Genomic DNA, 12,870 nt, shown 5'->3' on the forward strand with positions numbered 1-12,870 from the left:
CAGTAAGCAACAAAGAACGGCAAGTAGTTGTATACTATAGCGAATTGGTTGGGTTACTAATGTTAGCTCATCTGATGTGATGTTAGCTAGCTTAATGTTAGCTGTCTGGCTTTATTAGCAAGCTCATTTTCACACCATAAACTCAATTATTGGATCTGTTAACTTGGCTAATGTTGCTCAACATTTCTCTGGCTGGCTAGTGTTCAGTTAGTGTTTATTTATTGGAGAGTTGAGACCAAATCATGGACGCTGGACAGAGTGGATTTCAGTTGTAACAAAAGACAGTTTTAATGAGTCAAAAGATATCTTGTCCCGCAGTTTTACGTGCATGGATCTAGTTCATATAACTCGGCAAGGAGTCAGGTGAAAAAGAGGCCTTATACAAAGGTTACATTCATTTTTATACATAGAATAAAGTAGGTGGAGTCTTGTCGTTTTGGTCTTCTGACTGGTCACAAAGGGTTGGAGGCGGGCCTTGCTCTAGCCAGAGCGGGCCCCATTGGTGCATAGCAGAGTCTTGTTCTCTGAGCTCCCTGACCAGTAGAGGGGGTGAGATGTGTGTTTATACAAGGAGACATTTGTGTATCAGGAAATCTGACACAGGAGAGCAGAGGGGGTCAGTTTTATGGCTGGGTGTATGTGTTCTTGCAATGGAATGTCTTTGTTTCCTGGGGTCAGGAGACAACAAAGCTGAGGGGATAGTGTTAGGGGGGTAGTTTTATTGCTGGCTGTGTGAGCTAGTTCCTGTTTTAACAGGGGTAGGTAAGATGACTTGAGTCAGGCGGTTTGGCTTGGCGCTGTATAATAAATGAGCTATGTGTATGAATGTTTACATATATATATATATATATATGACACTAGTTAATGGAGAATTTGATCCTGCTAATACTTGTTCCCTCACCTCGAACTTTCCAAATGCCAGTTTTTCGGTTACAGCTCATGAAGTACGCTTCATCACCTTCTCACCCCCATCGCCGTGGTTAGGCTTCTCACCTAACATGACCTTTTCGTTATCGTTCAGGGGAACGTGCTGCTGTAACTGACATACTGCCTTTCCAGAGTGTGTGCTGATGCTGTAACTAGTAAGTTGGTTGTCTCTTCTTCTGTCTTCAGTCGAGCTTAAGAAACGCTAGTGTACCGATGAGCGTGTGCCGCTGATGGCGTGCCACCCCAAAAAACGCTGCCGCACCGACAGGTCATTGTTTGCTGGGTGACATGGAACCTATTTGGTTAACTTAAGCTAGCTCTGACAATTGGTTTGTCAACCTAACTTCGATGGCTGGCTTGCTAGCTAACATTAACTTACATGTGTGAAATGTCTGTAACATTAGCGATGTTTTCTCAGAATGCCATTTCGCGTTGCTAACTAGCTAACATTGAACCTATTTGGTTAACTCTATCTATCTATGGATTGTGATTTGATTTCATTTGAATAGCTAGTAAGCTAACTCTTAATATTAAATGCCTTAAAAAGACCAAGTTAAAGCTTGCTGTTAGCTAGCCAGCTGAAGTTCAATGGCTGGCCTGCTAGCTAACATAGAATATATTTGGTTAACTTTAGCTAGCAATGACAATCGGTTTTGTATTGCTAGTAAAGGCTTGCTAGTAGCTAGCCAGCCAAATATACACTGGAGTTGCTTGCCAAGAACACAGTGAATGTTCCTGAGTGGCAGGCAAAGTTACAGTTTTGACTTAAATCGATGGCAAGACCTGAAATTGGTTGTCTAGCTATGATCAACAACCAATTTGACAGAGCTTAAAGAATAATGGGCAAATACTGCACAATCCAGGTGTGGAAAGTTCTTAGAGCTTTACCCAGAAATACTCACAGCTGTGATCGCTGCCAAATGTGCTTCAACAAAGTATTGACTTGGGGGTGTGAATACTTAATTTAAATAATTTTCAATACATAAAATGTAATGTAATAGAAATGAATAATAAATAATGTATTGTGTCAGTTTGGAGTCACTGTTATTGTAAAGAATAGAATACCATAATTGAAGATAATCATGAAAGAATCGTGAATAATGAGTGATAAAGTTACAGCGGTGTAAATTGCATGCCCCCCAAAAATGCTGACCTCCCCTATTATTGGTAATGGTGAGAGGTTAGCATGTCTTGGGGGTATGATCCTCTAACTTTCTCACTCATTCATGATAATCCGTAATCATGGTAGCATACACTTTAATGTAGAAGTGTTCAGAAACATATTCTATTCTTTTTTACAATAAATTGGCACAATACATTATTTACCTTATTTATCATTACCCTTAAATAAAAGGTGACATTCTATTCTATATAGTCATATGAAACAATTTTATCTCAAATCCAAAATGCTTGAGTATAGAACCAAATTAAAAGTTGTAGCTTCAACTGTCGAAATAAATACATAGGGGACTGTACGTGAGTGAATAAAAGACAGTATGTCACGTCACACCCCCTTTTGTGGTGACAGGTCACATGGGTACAGTAAGGGTGTGGCATCACTTTTGATATTAAGCATCTCACTCAGAGAACCAAGGCTACATCCATAGGTCAGCATTTTCATGTCTGTATTCATTCAAATGGTAAATACAACTGGAAAGTAACTTCAAAATATACTCATAGCATGTCTCCTTACCTATTAGGACCGGCCTGAATCCCAGACGATAAAGCTTCCTGAGCTGAAAGAGTTAGAACGGTTAACAGAATTATCTTCAATTGGATTATCTTCAGTTTGTTTTTCTTTATTGAAATTGCATGACATGCACAAGTAATCTCCCAATATCCTGGGGATCTGGATCAATGTAGAATATCGCAGTGGATCCGGTGTGACCTTGCTGAATAAGGTTATACACCACAGTGTATTTCCAAACAGGAGGATTTCAAATAGAAGGTATTTTATTCCCTCTAAATAATCAGAGACTCTATCCCCCACATTTACATGTGTTCTACATTTAGTGTGTATACTTTATTTTTTACATCCGCTTTATAGATTAGGTGAAGTAGTCAAAACAAGGGCAGATATTTATGACATATGTTACTGAAAAGGATGCTCATGCTTGTGTTGAAGATCAAGTCTCCCTTGAGCCGCATGATTGACAGACCAGTCATCATTTTTTTGTAGGGGGGGTTGGAGGTCCGATTCCTTAAGTTATTTTTCTTTTCCTTTTACACAACAGTGGGAATGTTGTCAGGGAAAAACATGAAGAGGGGCAAACATGGAGGTGTTGAGGTTGGGCTGGGGATGTGAGGCTGGGTCAGTGCTGCCCCTGTTGAGGCTGGGGGTTTTGAGACTGGGCCTGGTTCTACCCCTGTCGAGGCAGGTCTGAGGGTGTTGAGTCTGGGCCTGGAACTACCCCTGTTGAGGCTGGTCCAAGTGCTGCACCTGTTGAGGCTGGGACTGGTGGCCCTGTTAGGCCCTGTGTGCTGGGGCCTCCTCTCCTGCTCTGAAGGGTGAAAGGAACCACTTACTGTACATACAGTACACATATATATAGCAACACAAGAATATAGATAAAGGGAGTAAGCAGTACCTGAACAAATAGAAGAGCAGGTAAGCACTCTGGGCTCTGGTCCTCAGCACAGTGGCTTCATTGTACATTGAGACCTGGCTGTGGTTACAGTAGAACCAGTTTCCACTTGCATTCAAGATGTCACTAATGTAGTGCCCTGTGGCACAAAGAAGGCAGACTTGAGGTCAAGCGTCAGGCTCTTGTGGGTAATGGAGTGTGTTATAACAGTTCATTTGGAAGGTATTTTATCTGTTACATGTGTCAAGTTTGGAAATCTGGGTTAAAGAAATACACGTGGCATATAATTAGGCATGCCTCTCCATTCCTTTGAATTAAATTGCGTGAACTCTAAACATATTGCAGTGCTTGTCGGGATGGCACTTTGCTCTGAAGCCTGCAGCCTTGCTCGCCTGGCCGAAGTGGCTATTGGAGGGTCTAATTAAACCCTACATCAGAGTTAGCCCACGGATGATTTAATTTGGTCCCCCCATGTTTTCTGAGCAAAAAAAAATGTAATTGTTAAAAAAACTGTAAAAACACCAGCAAATCATTGTACAGAAATGTAAGCAAGGTTTGAAATTAGTCAAATATGATATCTGTTTGGGCTTCTTATGGTCAATTTGCAGGCTACAAATGATTATTATCCCTGGCCTTCACCCTCAATAATTTTCACTCCCTCAGCTTTGGGATACTTGTTTATATGGCAGAGTGTGAATGCGCAAATTGAGAGCCGAGGAGATGGGAGTGATTTGGGATTCAGCCTATGCCATATGTACTGTGCATAGGCATTTTTGTTTTAAGGTATTGTTATATAATAATTTACTTACCGGAGTTTGCGGAGCCTCCCGCGTCAGCTGGTAGTAGCCATTCACTGACTTCACTGGCTGCTTCTTCAGTAAGAACACATGTGATCATTGGATTCTCATTTCCGCTACAGTCCACCACACTGTCTTACAGTCCACTACACTACTAGTCTACTGCGGGAGGTCTACTATATTGTGTACTCCTCATAACAATCTCAGTGTTCTGTCGTAACTTATTTTTCACTGGTTTCACTCTCTATCTCTCCTCACCACTGAGGCTGTCCACAGCACTTTCCCTGGTTCCTGGTCATTTGAATCTGAGGGGTCAAATATACATATAAAGATCTGTGAAAACGTGGTCACTTGTCTGAATTTCTCTGGTCTAAAACAGCTCCCATACATCACTGAAGATGTCTGAGATACATTTTAATTTGTAGCTTCTAGATCAGGGGTGTCAAACTCAAATACCCAGTGGGCCAAAATGTAAAACCTGAACAAAGTCACGGGCCAACATTGAACAAATTAACCTTTTAATATGGACCCAAACAAGTTTTGCTCTAACATTGAATATGGAACAAGCATCGCTTATTACCATACAATATATAATTTAATAGTGGAGACATGCAAAATCGAATTTCAAATGAAAAAACACATCAATGGCATTCATTTATTAAATAAATAAAATTTAAATAAAAATTGTATGCCTCTTTTCTATTTGCAGCCTTCTGATTTAAATACCAAAATAAACTTTTTCCACTGGCTAATAATTTTACAAATAAAATGATAATAAATCAATCAACCATTCAAGCCCATGCCTTGTAGCAAGAAAAAGTGCATAAAGAAAACGTTAATTATTGCACACTGGTCTAATCTGATGTGCCCAAGCCAGATACCTGGCATCTCTTCTTGGATGCTAGTTCATCAATGTCTGGGCTCAAGCTCTGAGCTGAAGAAATCCTCAGTATCGAGCGAAGATGTTCATCAGTCAGACGTCTCCTGTGAGTTGTTTTGGTCATCTTCATCGAGGAGAAAAGTTGCTCGCATAGATAAGTGCTGCCGAACATGGAGAGCATCTGAGCAGCTTGGGTGCGGAGCTGAGGCAATGTGTCAGGGATGAGCCGTGGAAACTGTGCGGCGCCCACAGCATCATACTTTGACTTCAGCGTGTCGTTGCACTGGAGTTCAATCAGCTCCATTTGGATGTTGGTTGGTGCATTTTCCACATCAACTGCGAAGGGATTACTAAGCAGTTCAAACTTGCATTTCTGGGCATCGAAGTCGGCAAATCGCCGGCTAAACTCAGCGGCGAGAACACTTGAGTTTTTCAGCAAACTGCGCATGGGAACACGGCGGTAGAGATCTGCGCTTTTATGGATTGGCAGCAGGGAAAATGGCAAGGGTTTCCTTGCAGCATCTGATTCTCCCACAGGCACAGTTTAGTTTTGAAGGCCCTCACTGCAGCGTACATGTCTGTGATGATGCGCCCCCGCCCCTGAAGCTGCAGGTTCAGCGCATCGAGATGGCTCGAGATGTCACAGAGAAAGGCCAGCTCACACAGGAACTTTTGCTCCCGGAGCTCTGCTGTATCCTTCCCTTTGGTTTCTAGGAATTGACATATTTCCTCACGCAGCTCGAAACATCTGTTCAGTACTTTTCCTCTGCTTAGCCATCTCACCTCTGTGTGATACGGCACGTCTGCGTATTCCGAACCACACTCCTCCAGAAAATATTTAAACTGGCGGTGATTTAGACCTTTGGCTCTTATAAAGTTAACTACCTGTGTTACTGTGGTCATAACATGTTCCATCTTTAGGGCTTTGGCACACAGTGCTTCCTGATGTATGATGCAGTGGTAAACAGTTAGCTCACCTGCACAGTTCTCTTCCCGCATCTTCTCCCGAACCATGCCCACCAGTCCACTCTTTTTACCGCACATCGCTGGTGCACCATCTGTCGTTAATCCAACGAGTTTATCCCACGGCAGCTTTATTTCAGTTACACATTTGGAAACCTCCTCAAAGATTTCCTTTCCTGTGGTTGTGCCATGCATTGATTTGAATCCTAATAGCTCCTCCGTAACACACAGATTTGAGTCCACTCCACGGATGAATACTGACAGCTGAGCAGTATCAGATGCGTCGCAGCTCTCATCCACAGCGAGGGAGAACGCAACAAAATCTTTTCCCTTTTCCATCAGCTGGTCATACAGATTGGTGGCAAGATCACATGTGCGATCAGCTACTGTGTTCCTGCTCAGGCTCACGTTTGAAAATGCTTGTTTTTTCTCTGGGCATACGAGGTCACAAACCTTCATCATGCACTTTTTCATGAACTCTCCCTCATTAAAGGGCCGGGCTGATTTTGCGATCTCTGCTGCCACTATATAACTAGCCTTTACAGCAGCCTCGCTTTGTGATGTGGCTTTTTTAAACATATTCTGTTGTGAAACCAAACTTCTTTTCATCTCCTCTACTTTCTGGCTCCTTTGAGTCATGTCCAGGTCCTTGTATTTGTCATGGTGTTTCGTTTCATAGTGTCGTCTAATGTTGTACTCCTTACTTACAGCCACGTTGACTCCACAAACAAGACAAACAGGTTTGTCTTTTACATATATGTAAACAGATATTCTGCCTCCCACTTGTCCAGAAAGCTCCTGTTTTCTGCCTTTCTTTTCGCCATTTTTGGGAAGGGTTAGCTCGCTGACAGTTGTAGCGTCTATGTTGCTATGACTACTGTCACAGAGGAGAGAGCGTTTATGGGTCATGTCCTGATTGGCGCGCGAAAACAGCAGAGCATTATGGGATTCGTAGTATTAGTGGTGAATGCGCTGTATAATACCGGCGGGCCAGCTCTAGTAGTAATATGGTATTGTCTCGCGGGCCAAATATAATTACCCCGCGGGCCAAATTTGGCCCAGGGGCCAGAGTTTGACACCCGTGTTCTAGATTCTCTGTCTGCAGGACCATTTTGGGAGTGGGTGGCTTGTGTGGTTTTGGAGCAAGAATAGTGTTGTGGTGCCATGACCAACCTGAACAGCAGAGGTCGCTATCTTTGGCCTCTCCAGGTGGGCTGGGTACTTTGCTGGCGAGGGTCTGGTTGGTGAGGGCCTATGGGCTGGCACTGTGCAGGGGTGGCACCGTGTCCCCACAGAAGGTGGAGAGCCTCAGCTCCGAAGGAAACAAAAGAGGAGTCTCCAGCTTCTCCAACCCCCCAGGTCCTCCAAACCTCTTCAGATGCAGAATCAGCACACTGCCCAGAGACAGAGAGGAAGAGAGAGGAACAGACAATGAAACCAGTCAACAAAATAACAGATGAGTGAAATTTGTTCGGTTGTGCTCATCCCTAAGTCCTACAACCTGCTCAGGAAGGTAACTACTCTTAAAGTCTCAGGACACAATGACCACTCTTTTCATTAAACACTGCCAATGTTATGAGAGGTTATAAAGAGGCATGTGTGGAACTGCTCCACTTTTGAGCTGTAGAAGCCTTTGCAGCCCGCACATGTGAATTCAACCTTTTCGCCCTGGGTTAGAAACAGAAGTATTACAAAATGAGTGATACCACTTCAATAATAAGATACCGTATTCTGAGGCAGTGGGCAACTTGCCCTGGGTGTTAGTCTCTACACCCAGGGCTAAACCCTACGTGCTGACTTTGAAAGTGAGTGCTAGGCTGCTTAGCAAGGTGCGCTCAGAGCTGAAGTCCAATGAGAGGTGATTGTAATCCTCTCTGGTGGACGACTCGCGCCCACAGCTTCAAATTTAGGACAAAGAGAAGAAAAATGCATCGGGTTTCTGTTTCAGGTCTCTGCAATGTTATGCCATGTGTTTTGTAATATTATTTGTAGAAAGATCATGTTACCAGTAGATACATTACAACCAATGGGAGCTTTTACCTGGTACATGTGCGCACTGACGCAAGCTGGAACTCCAGTTGGGAAACAGGGCAGGTATAGTTCACTCCGAGCATCTTCACTATCATGCCCTTCTCCTTCAGCTGGCACAGCATATTCACAAGTAACTCGTATGCGTCCTATGATGAGAAAGAAAAATACCAAGATAAAATCTAATTATTGAGAGAAAATGAACCCTTGCAAAAAGAGTGCATGTTCAGAAGAGAGTAGCGCCTTAGTTACCTGTTGCGTGTCCCCAAGATACTTCAAATCATATCCCGACAAGGAGTACTTGACCTTCCACATGAGGTCTGCTTTTGAGGCCTGGTTTGCACCACTGTCAGGTAGACCCGAACGGTGCACATCAGACAGACACCTGTATCGGAGACAGAGAGTAAATTAGGTCAACCTACGGGCTTACGGCTGAAGAGGCAGATGAGTTTATCCAAATATGTTTTATCTAGCCGCACTCCATCATTAGAAATGATTAATTCGATTCAATGCAATTTCACCTTAGAGGACTGACAATGAAGCAAAACAACAAAAATGTGTTGTTTATTCTCCTAAGATATTTGGTTAGGATACTGCTCTCAATTGCAGAGCATTTTAAAAACTACCAAATTTCCCAAACTAATGTGGAATGTTCAGTCGATGAGCATTATATTACGGGCAATGTAGTCATTCTACAGTTTCCAAATTGGCCTACAAATATCTACATCATAATCATCGTGTCATTGTTGTTCCGGCGGGTTATGAAGATTCCGAAGAAAAAAACAAAAAAATGGAAATAATTAAATAAATGCAATACACAGCGGAATATGACGTGGTTAGGGAAAGGGTTAGCAAAAATGCTTTCCTAACCGGCTACAAGTGCCGTGAAAAGAGTGTCCCTTCTTTAATTTATGACCACAAATCATGTGTTGGTGATTGTGTGTCTGCTTTTGAGCCTTCCCTTTACCTGAGCAGGTTGGAGAAGGGGGAGGAGTTCCAGAGTTGTTCCTGGCATAGGATTTCCTTTGAGAAGGAAGGCAGGACCAGGAGGCACTGCAGGGTGGCGTTTAGGAAGCAAGTGTTGCCAATGTTAGGCAACCTGTGAAGAAGAACCAGCCATCAGGACACACATAGAGATACAATAACCTAGAAACATAGAGTGCCCTGTGATAAACCTTCATAACTCTAGAAAGTGCTGACAATGGCAGCCATCTTGGTCAGGTATAAGTTCTTTGTCATTCTGTGAGTACACAAAGAAGTGGATGTCTTTTAGACCAAGATGACCATAATTCATGGGTCTATAAATATCTAATAAAACTGCCATGCTTGATAGTAAGCCCCATCCCCATAGTATATCAGACGTTGATCTCTAAAAAATAAAGAGCTCATTTTCAATGCATTTGCGTGTGTGGTGGTTACATCACGTAAACCTTTTGCCACAGGAATTGTTTACCCAAGAAGTTCCATGTTGACCAGGGCCCCCCATTCTCCTCTGTCCCCCTGGGTCTCCTCTGACCCTCTGGTGGCTGAGCTGGCCCTGTGAAGTCTGGCACCTGAGACTGGCCTCTGGGGCCTTGGGCTAGAATGGTCCTGAAGAGACAGAGGTCTGAAGGAAGGAGAGAACAGGTCTAAATCCTCCAAATCAGAGATAGTATCACTCTACACAGTCTCTCTTAAATACTATACTGTACTATAAACACAGTCCGAGTAGTGCATGCATGTATTGATGTCCATATAAATGCAGTGTACTAAGTAGACCAGGGCAATAGGTTAGTACTCTATTTATCCATAAGTGTGATTAGAAGTATATTTGATCTATATTTGATATATTTGATATTTGTGTCAAGGACCGAGCAACATGCTGAGACTGCTGCATGTTGCAAAACTGTAGATAACAGCCCAGCAGATGCTTTGTCCTTGTGTTTGTATGTAACAATATTGAGCACATGGTGTGACTTGCTGTATCTTACAAAGTTGTGATAGGGAGGGGTGGTCATCAAGAGGTTTAACTGAGATGGAAAAATACTGAACAACACAATAGCAGGAACTGAGCAACTGTTATAACTAGGGGGTGATACCAGAACAGTAGGAATCTATACATCGACGGAGGGAGGACTTCAAGAAGCGCCAAGAGGCGGGAACCCGCCTGAGCGCCTGCGATACTGTGACAGGCCAACAGACTGGTTGGGACAATGTCTATCATAGTATAAGAACACTGTTTACATACATCTTGTCAGTTCTATGTTCTGCCCTGCGTGGTATTACAGTGAGCCCGTATATACAAAAGTTGCATTTGCCATTTATTACTTAGCTAATAAAAAATACATAGTATACAATCGGTGACTCATTGTTATATTTATCCTGATACCAGATTCGAATTTACGCAACCCTAACAATAGGTTCTCACTGTTCTGGTGCCATACCCTAGTTACTGCAACTACTCAGTTCCCGTTATCTGTTATTGTGTTATTCAGTATTTTCTAATTCAATCAAACCTTGTGATGAGCCTCCCCTCCCTGTACCTGATTAACCACAACTTTGTAAGATACAGCAAGTCACACCATATGCTCAATATTGTCACATACAAACACAAGGACAAAGCATCTGCCGGGCTGTTATCTACAGTTTTGCAACATGCAGCAGTCTCAGCATGTTGCTCGGTCCTTGACACACACACACACACACACACACACAGGCAACTGCTGTTCAAACAATTCAATCTGACGTGATATAGTAGTGGGTTATCGAGCATGGACATAAATCCTCACACCATCATCCCCCATTTATTATCGATGATTAATATGATTTCTGTTCCTGTTGTAGTACTAAATCAATAGTAGCCCATTTGAAACCTTCACAGACTATGTTTAAAACAGAATCCTGAACCTGGCCTTCTTCCTCACTAGAGTTTATTCCCCTGCTCCCCATAATTTATCCTGCCTCAATTCCACTTTCTCTTCTGTGGTTCAAAACTATAATTATGTCCAAGAGCTATAAACTACATTATAATTAATTTACCTTAAAAAACAGTATCACCTATGACCACAAATTCATTATCCAAATGGCCCTCCACTGTGGCTGATCAGACCACAAGAGAAAGCCATGATAAAGGTCAAAGGTTACAGCACCCTTTTACATTTGTGTTCCATACCATATTAGACATATTAAAGAACCCTTTATCTATATATTTTTTAAAACTTGTTTAATTAAAAATAAAACTCATAATATTCCATATGTGAGTGTACCCCTTGAAAGATATCTTGTCTCTGGGCAACATGGAAATCCCCTTAAACCCAAACGTTTACTCAAAGCTATAATGCACACATTTCCCTCTAAATGACACAAACCATTTTCTCTGTCACCCTCAGTCACAACATCCTTGCCCAACTGCAAAAGTGCATTGTGAGTGATCTCAGCAACATGCGCTCAGCCCAGCCCAATCATTGTTGGCTAACTGCAGCAGCAGTAGTACGGCTTCGATCAACCAAACCCAATTTATCAAAACTGTTGGATCTTGAATAGAACTTACAACATCAATCAACATTTCTCAATCAAAATTGTACTGCCAGAAGTACTGAAAAGAGTGTACCTGAACAATGGTCAAATCAATTTGAGTAACGTTATTGTGTATCCAACGTAATGACGCAGTTTTACTTTCCAACTTCTACCCAAAATTTAAACATACCATGTACTTCGCTAAATTCATAAGAACATTTCGATGGGCACAAATCTAATTGTCTCTTCAGTATTATTTAGAATTCATCAGATTTAGGCAACTGTCTCATCTTATTATTCAGCATTTTAAAATACGACTCCATTCCCAATAGGTTATTCCAGCAGATCATTTGGGAAACACAACGTATTATATAGAAATTGCCTCGCCATTATTTTGAATGAATTAGTCTCTCAATTCAACCTAAACAAACTATTAAAACATTCAGTTCAGATCTTGAACAAACACTAACAACCGTATTTTTCAGGGCAAAACCTACAAATATTTGAATTACAATCTGAATGAATTTTAGTCTATCGGTGTCAAGGCTGAGATACGAACCTGAGTATCCCGCGTTGTAGGCAAAAACTTGACCTCTGAACCACCAACGCTATTGAGACAATTCCCAGAATATATTACAATTCAAAGGGCCAAGCTTTTCCCCAGCGAGGATTCTCCTTACTCTTTCTATCTACTCCGAACTGCTTTTATATGTTTTTCGTTTCAGTGTCTCCAGTATTTTACCAAGCTCCCCTTCGACTGTGAGCCTGTTGGGCGCGGCAATACTGCCCTCTTCTGTCCATTCTCTGTATAATTTTTCCCCTCGTTTCTTCCAGTCCTTTCCATCTTTACCTCCGTTAATTTCCAGTGTTGTTTTCAACACCTTCTCAGCCTCCTGACTAGTCATTGTTAAGTACATTTGGGGTGTTTATCATATCATTTTTTGAATTATTTCCAACACCAATTCACCACTTTTTATTTAACGTTGCTACCTCCTTAGTCAATTAACAGTATGACTTCAAGAAATACCCGTAGGTCGTTCAAACTGGTATTAGCTATTCCCACTCAATACCCAATGTACTACATTCATTCAGTGAACTTATCTTATTTCCAATAAAACCCATCTCATTACCCTTAGGTCATTCAAACTGTTATTGTGCGCCGACTAATAACTAATGTACCACAGTCACTCGATGA

At 42.0% G+C, this 12,870-nt stretch overlaps 1 protein-coding gene across 5 annotated transcripts; it reads right to left on the reverse strand.

The window, feature by feature from the left end:
- Positions 1-2,271: 2,271 nt before the first annotated feature.
- LOC112267431 (ubiquitin carboxyl-terminal hydrolase 37-like) lies at positions 2,272-12,452 on the reverse strand. 5 transcript variants are annotated; one of them, XR_002956087.2, is made up of 9 exons: positions 12,235-12,452; positions 9,634-9,786; positions 9,148-9,279; positions 8,433-8,565; positions 8,193-8,329; positions 7,326-7,546; positions 4,322-4,614; positions 3,516-3,651; positions 2,276-3,428 (listed from the first exon to the last, which is right to left on the reverse strand). XR_002956087.2 is itself a non-coding variant. In XM_024445703.2 (6 exons), the coding sequence occupies exons 2-6, from the start codon at positions 9,645-9,647 to the stop codon at positions 7,405-7,407; spliced, it is 558 nt and encodes a 185-aa protein (XP_024301471.1). In that variant the 5' UTR covers positions 9,648-9,786; positions 12,235-12,452; the 3' UTR covers positions 7,140-7,404. The 5 variants fall into 5 exon arrangements, 1 of the variants encoding a protein (XP_024301471.1); XR_002956089.2 differs by having other exon boundaries at positions 2,278-3,428; positions 4,322-4,384; XR_002956085.2 differs by having other exon boundaries at positions 2,272-3,428; positions 3,516-4,614.
- Between the last annotated feature and the right edge of the window lie 418 nt (positions 12,453-12,870).

Source organism: Oncorhynchus tshawytscha, linkage group LG02 (genome assembly GCF_018296145.1).
Source record: "Oncorhynchus tshawytscha isolate Ot180627B linkage group LG02, Otsh_v2.0, whole genome shotgun sequence".
NCBI lineage: Eukaryota > Metazoa > Chordata > Actinopteri > Salmoniformes > Salmonidae > Oncorhynchus > Oncorhynchus tshawytscha.

Excerpts from the sequence above, each read along its gene's own strand:
- LOC112267431 (XM_024445703.2), bottom strand. Across the intron at positions 8,566-9,147 it reads CCCTTCTCCAACCTGCTCAG|GTGTCTGTCTGATGTGCACC; the intron begins GTAAAGGGAAGG and ends TCTCCGATACAG. Across the intron at positions 8,330-8,432 it reads ATCTTGGGGACACGCAACAG|GACGCATACGAGTTACTTGT; the intron begins GTAACTAAGGCG and ends TTCTCATCATAG.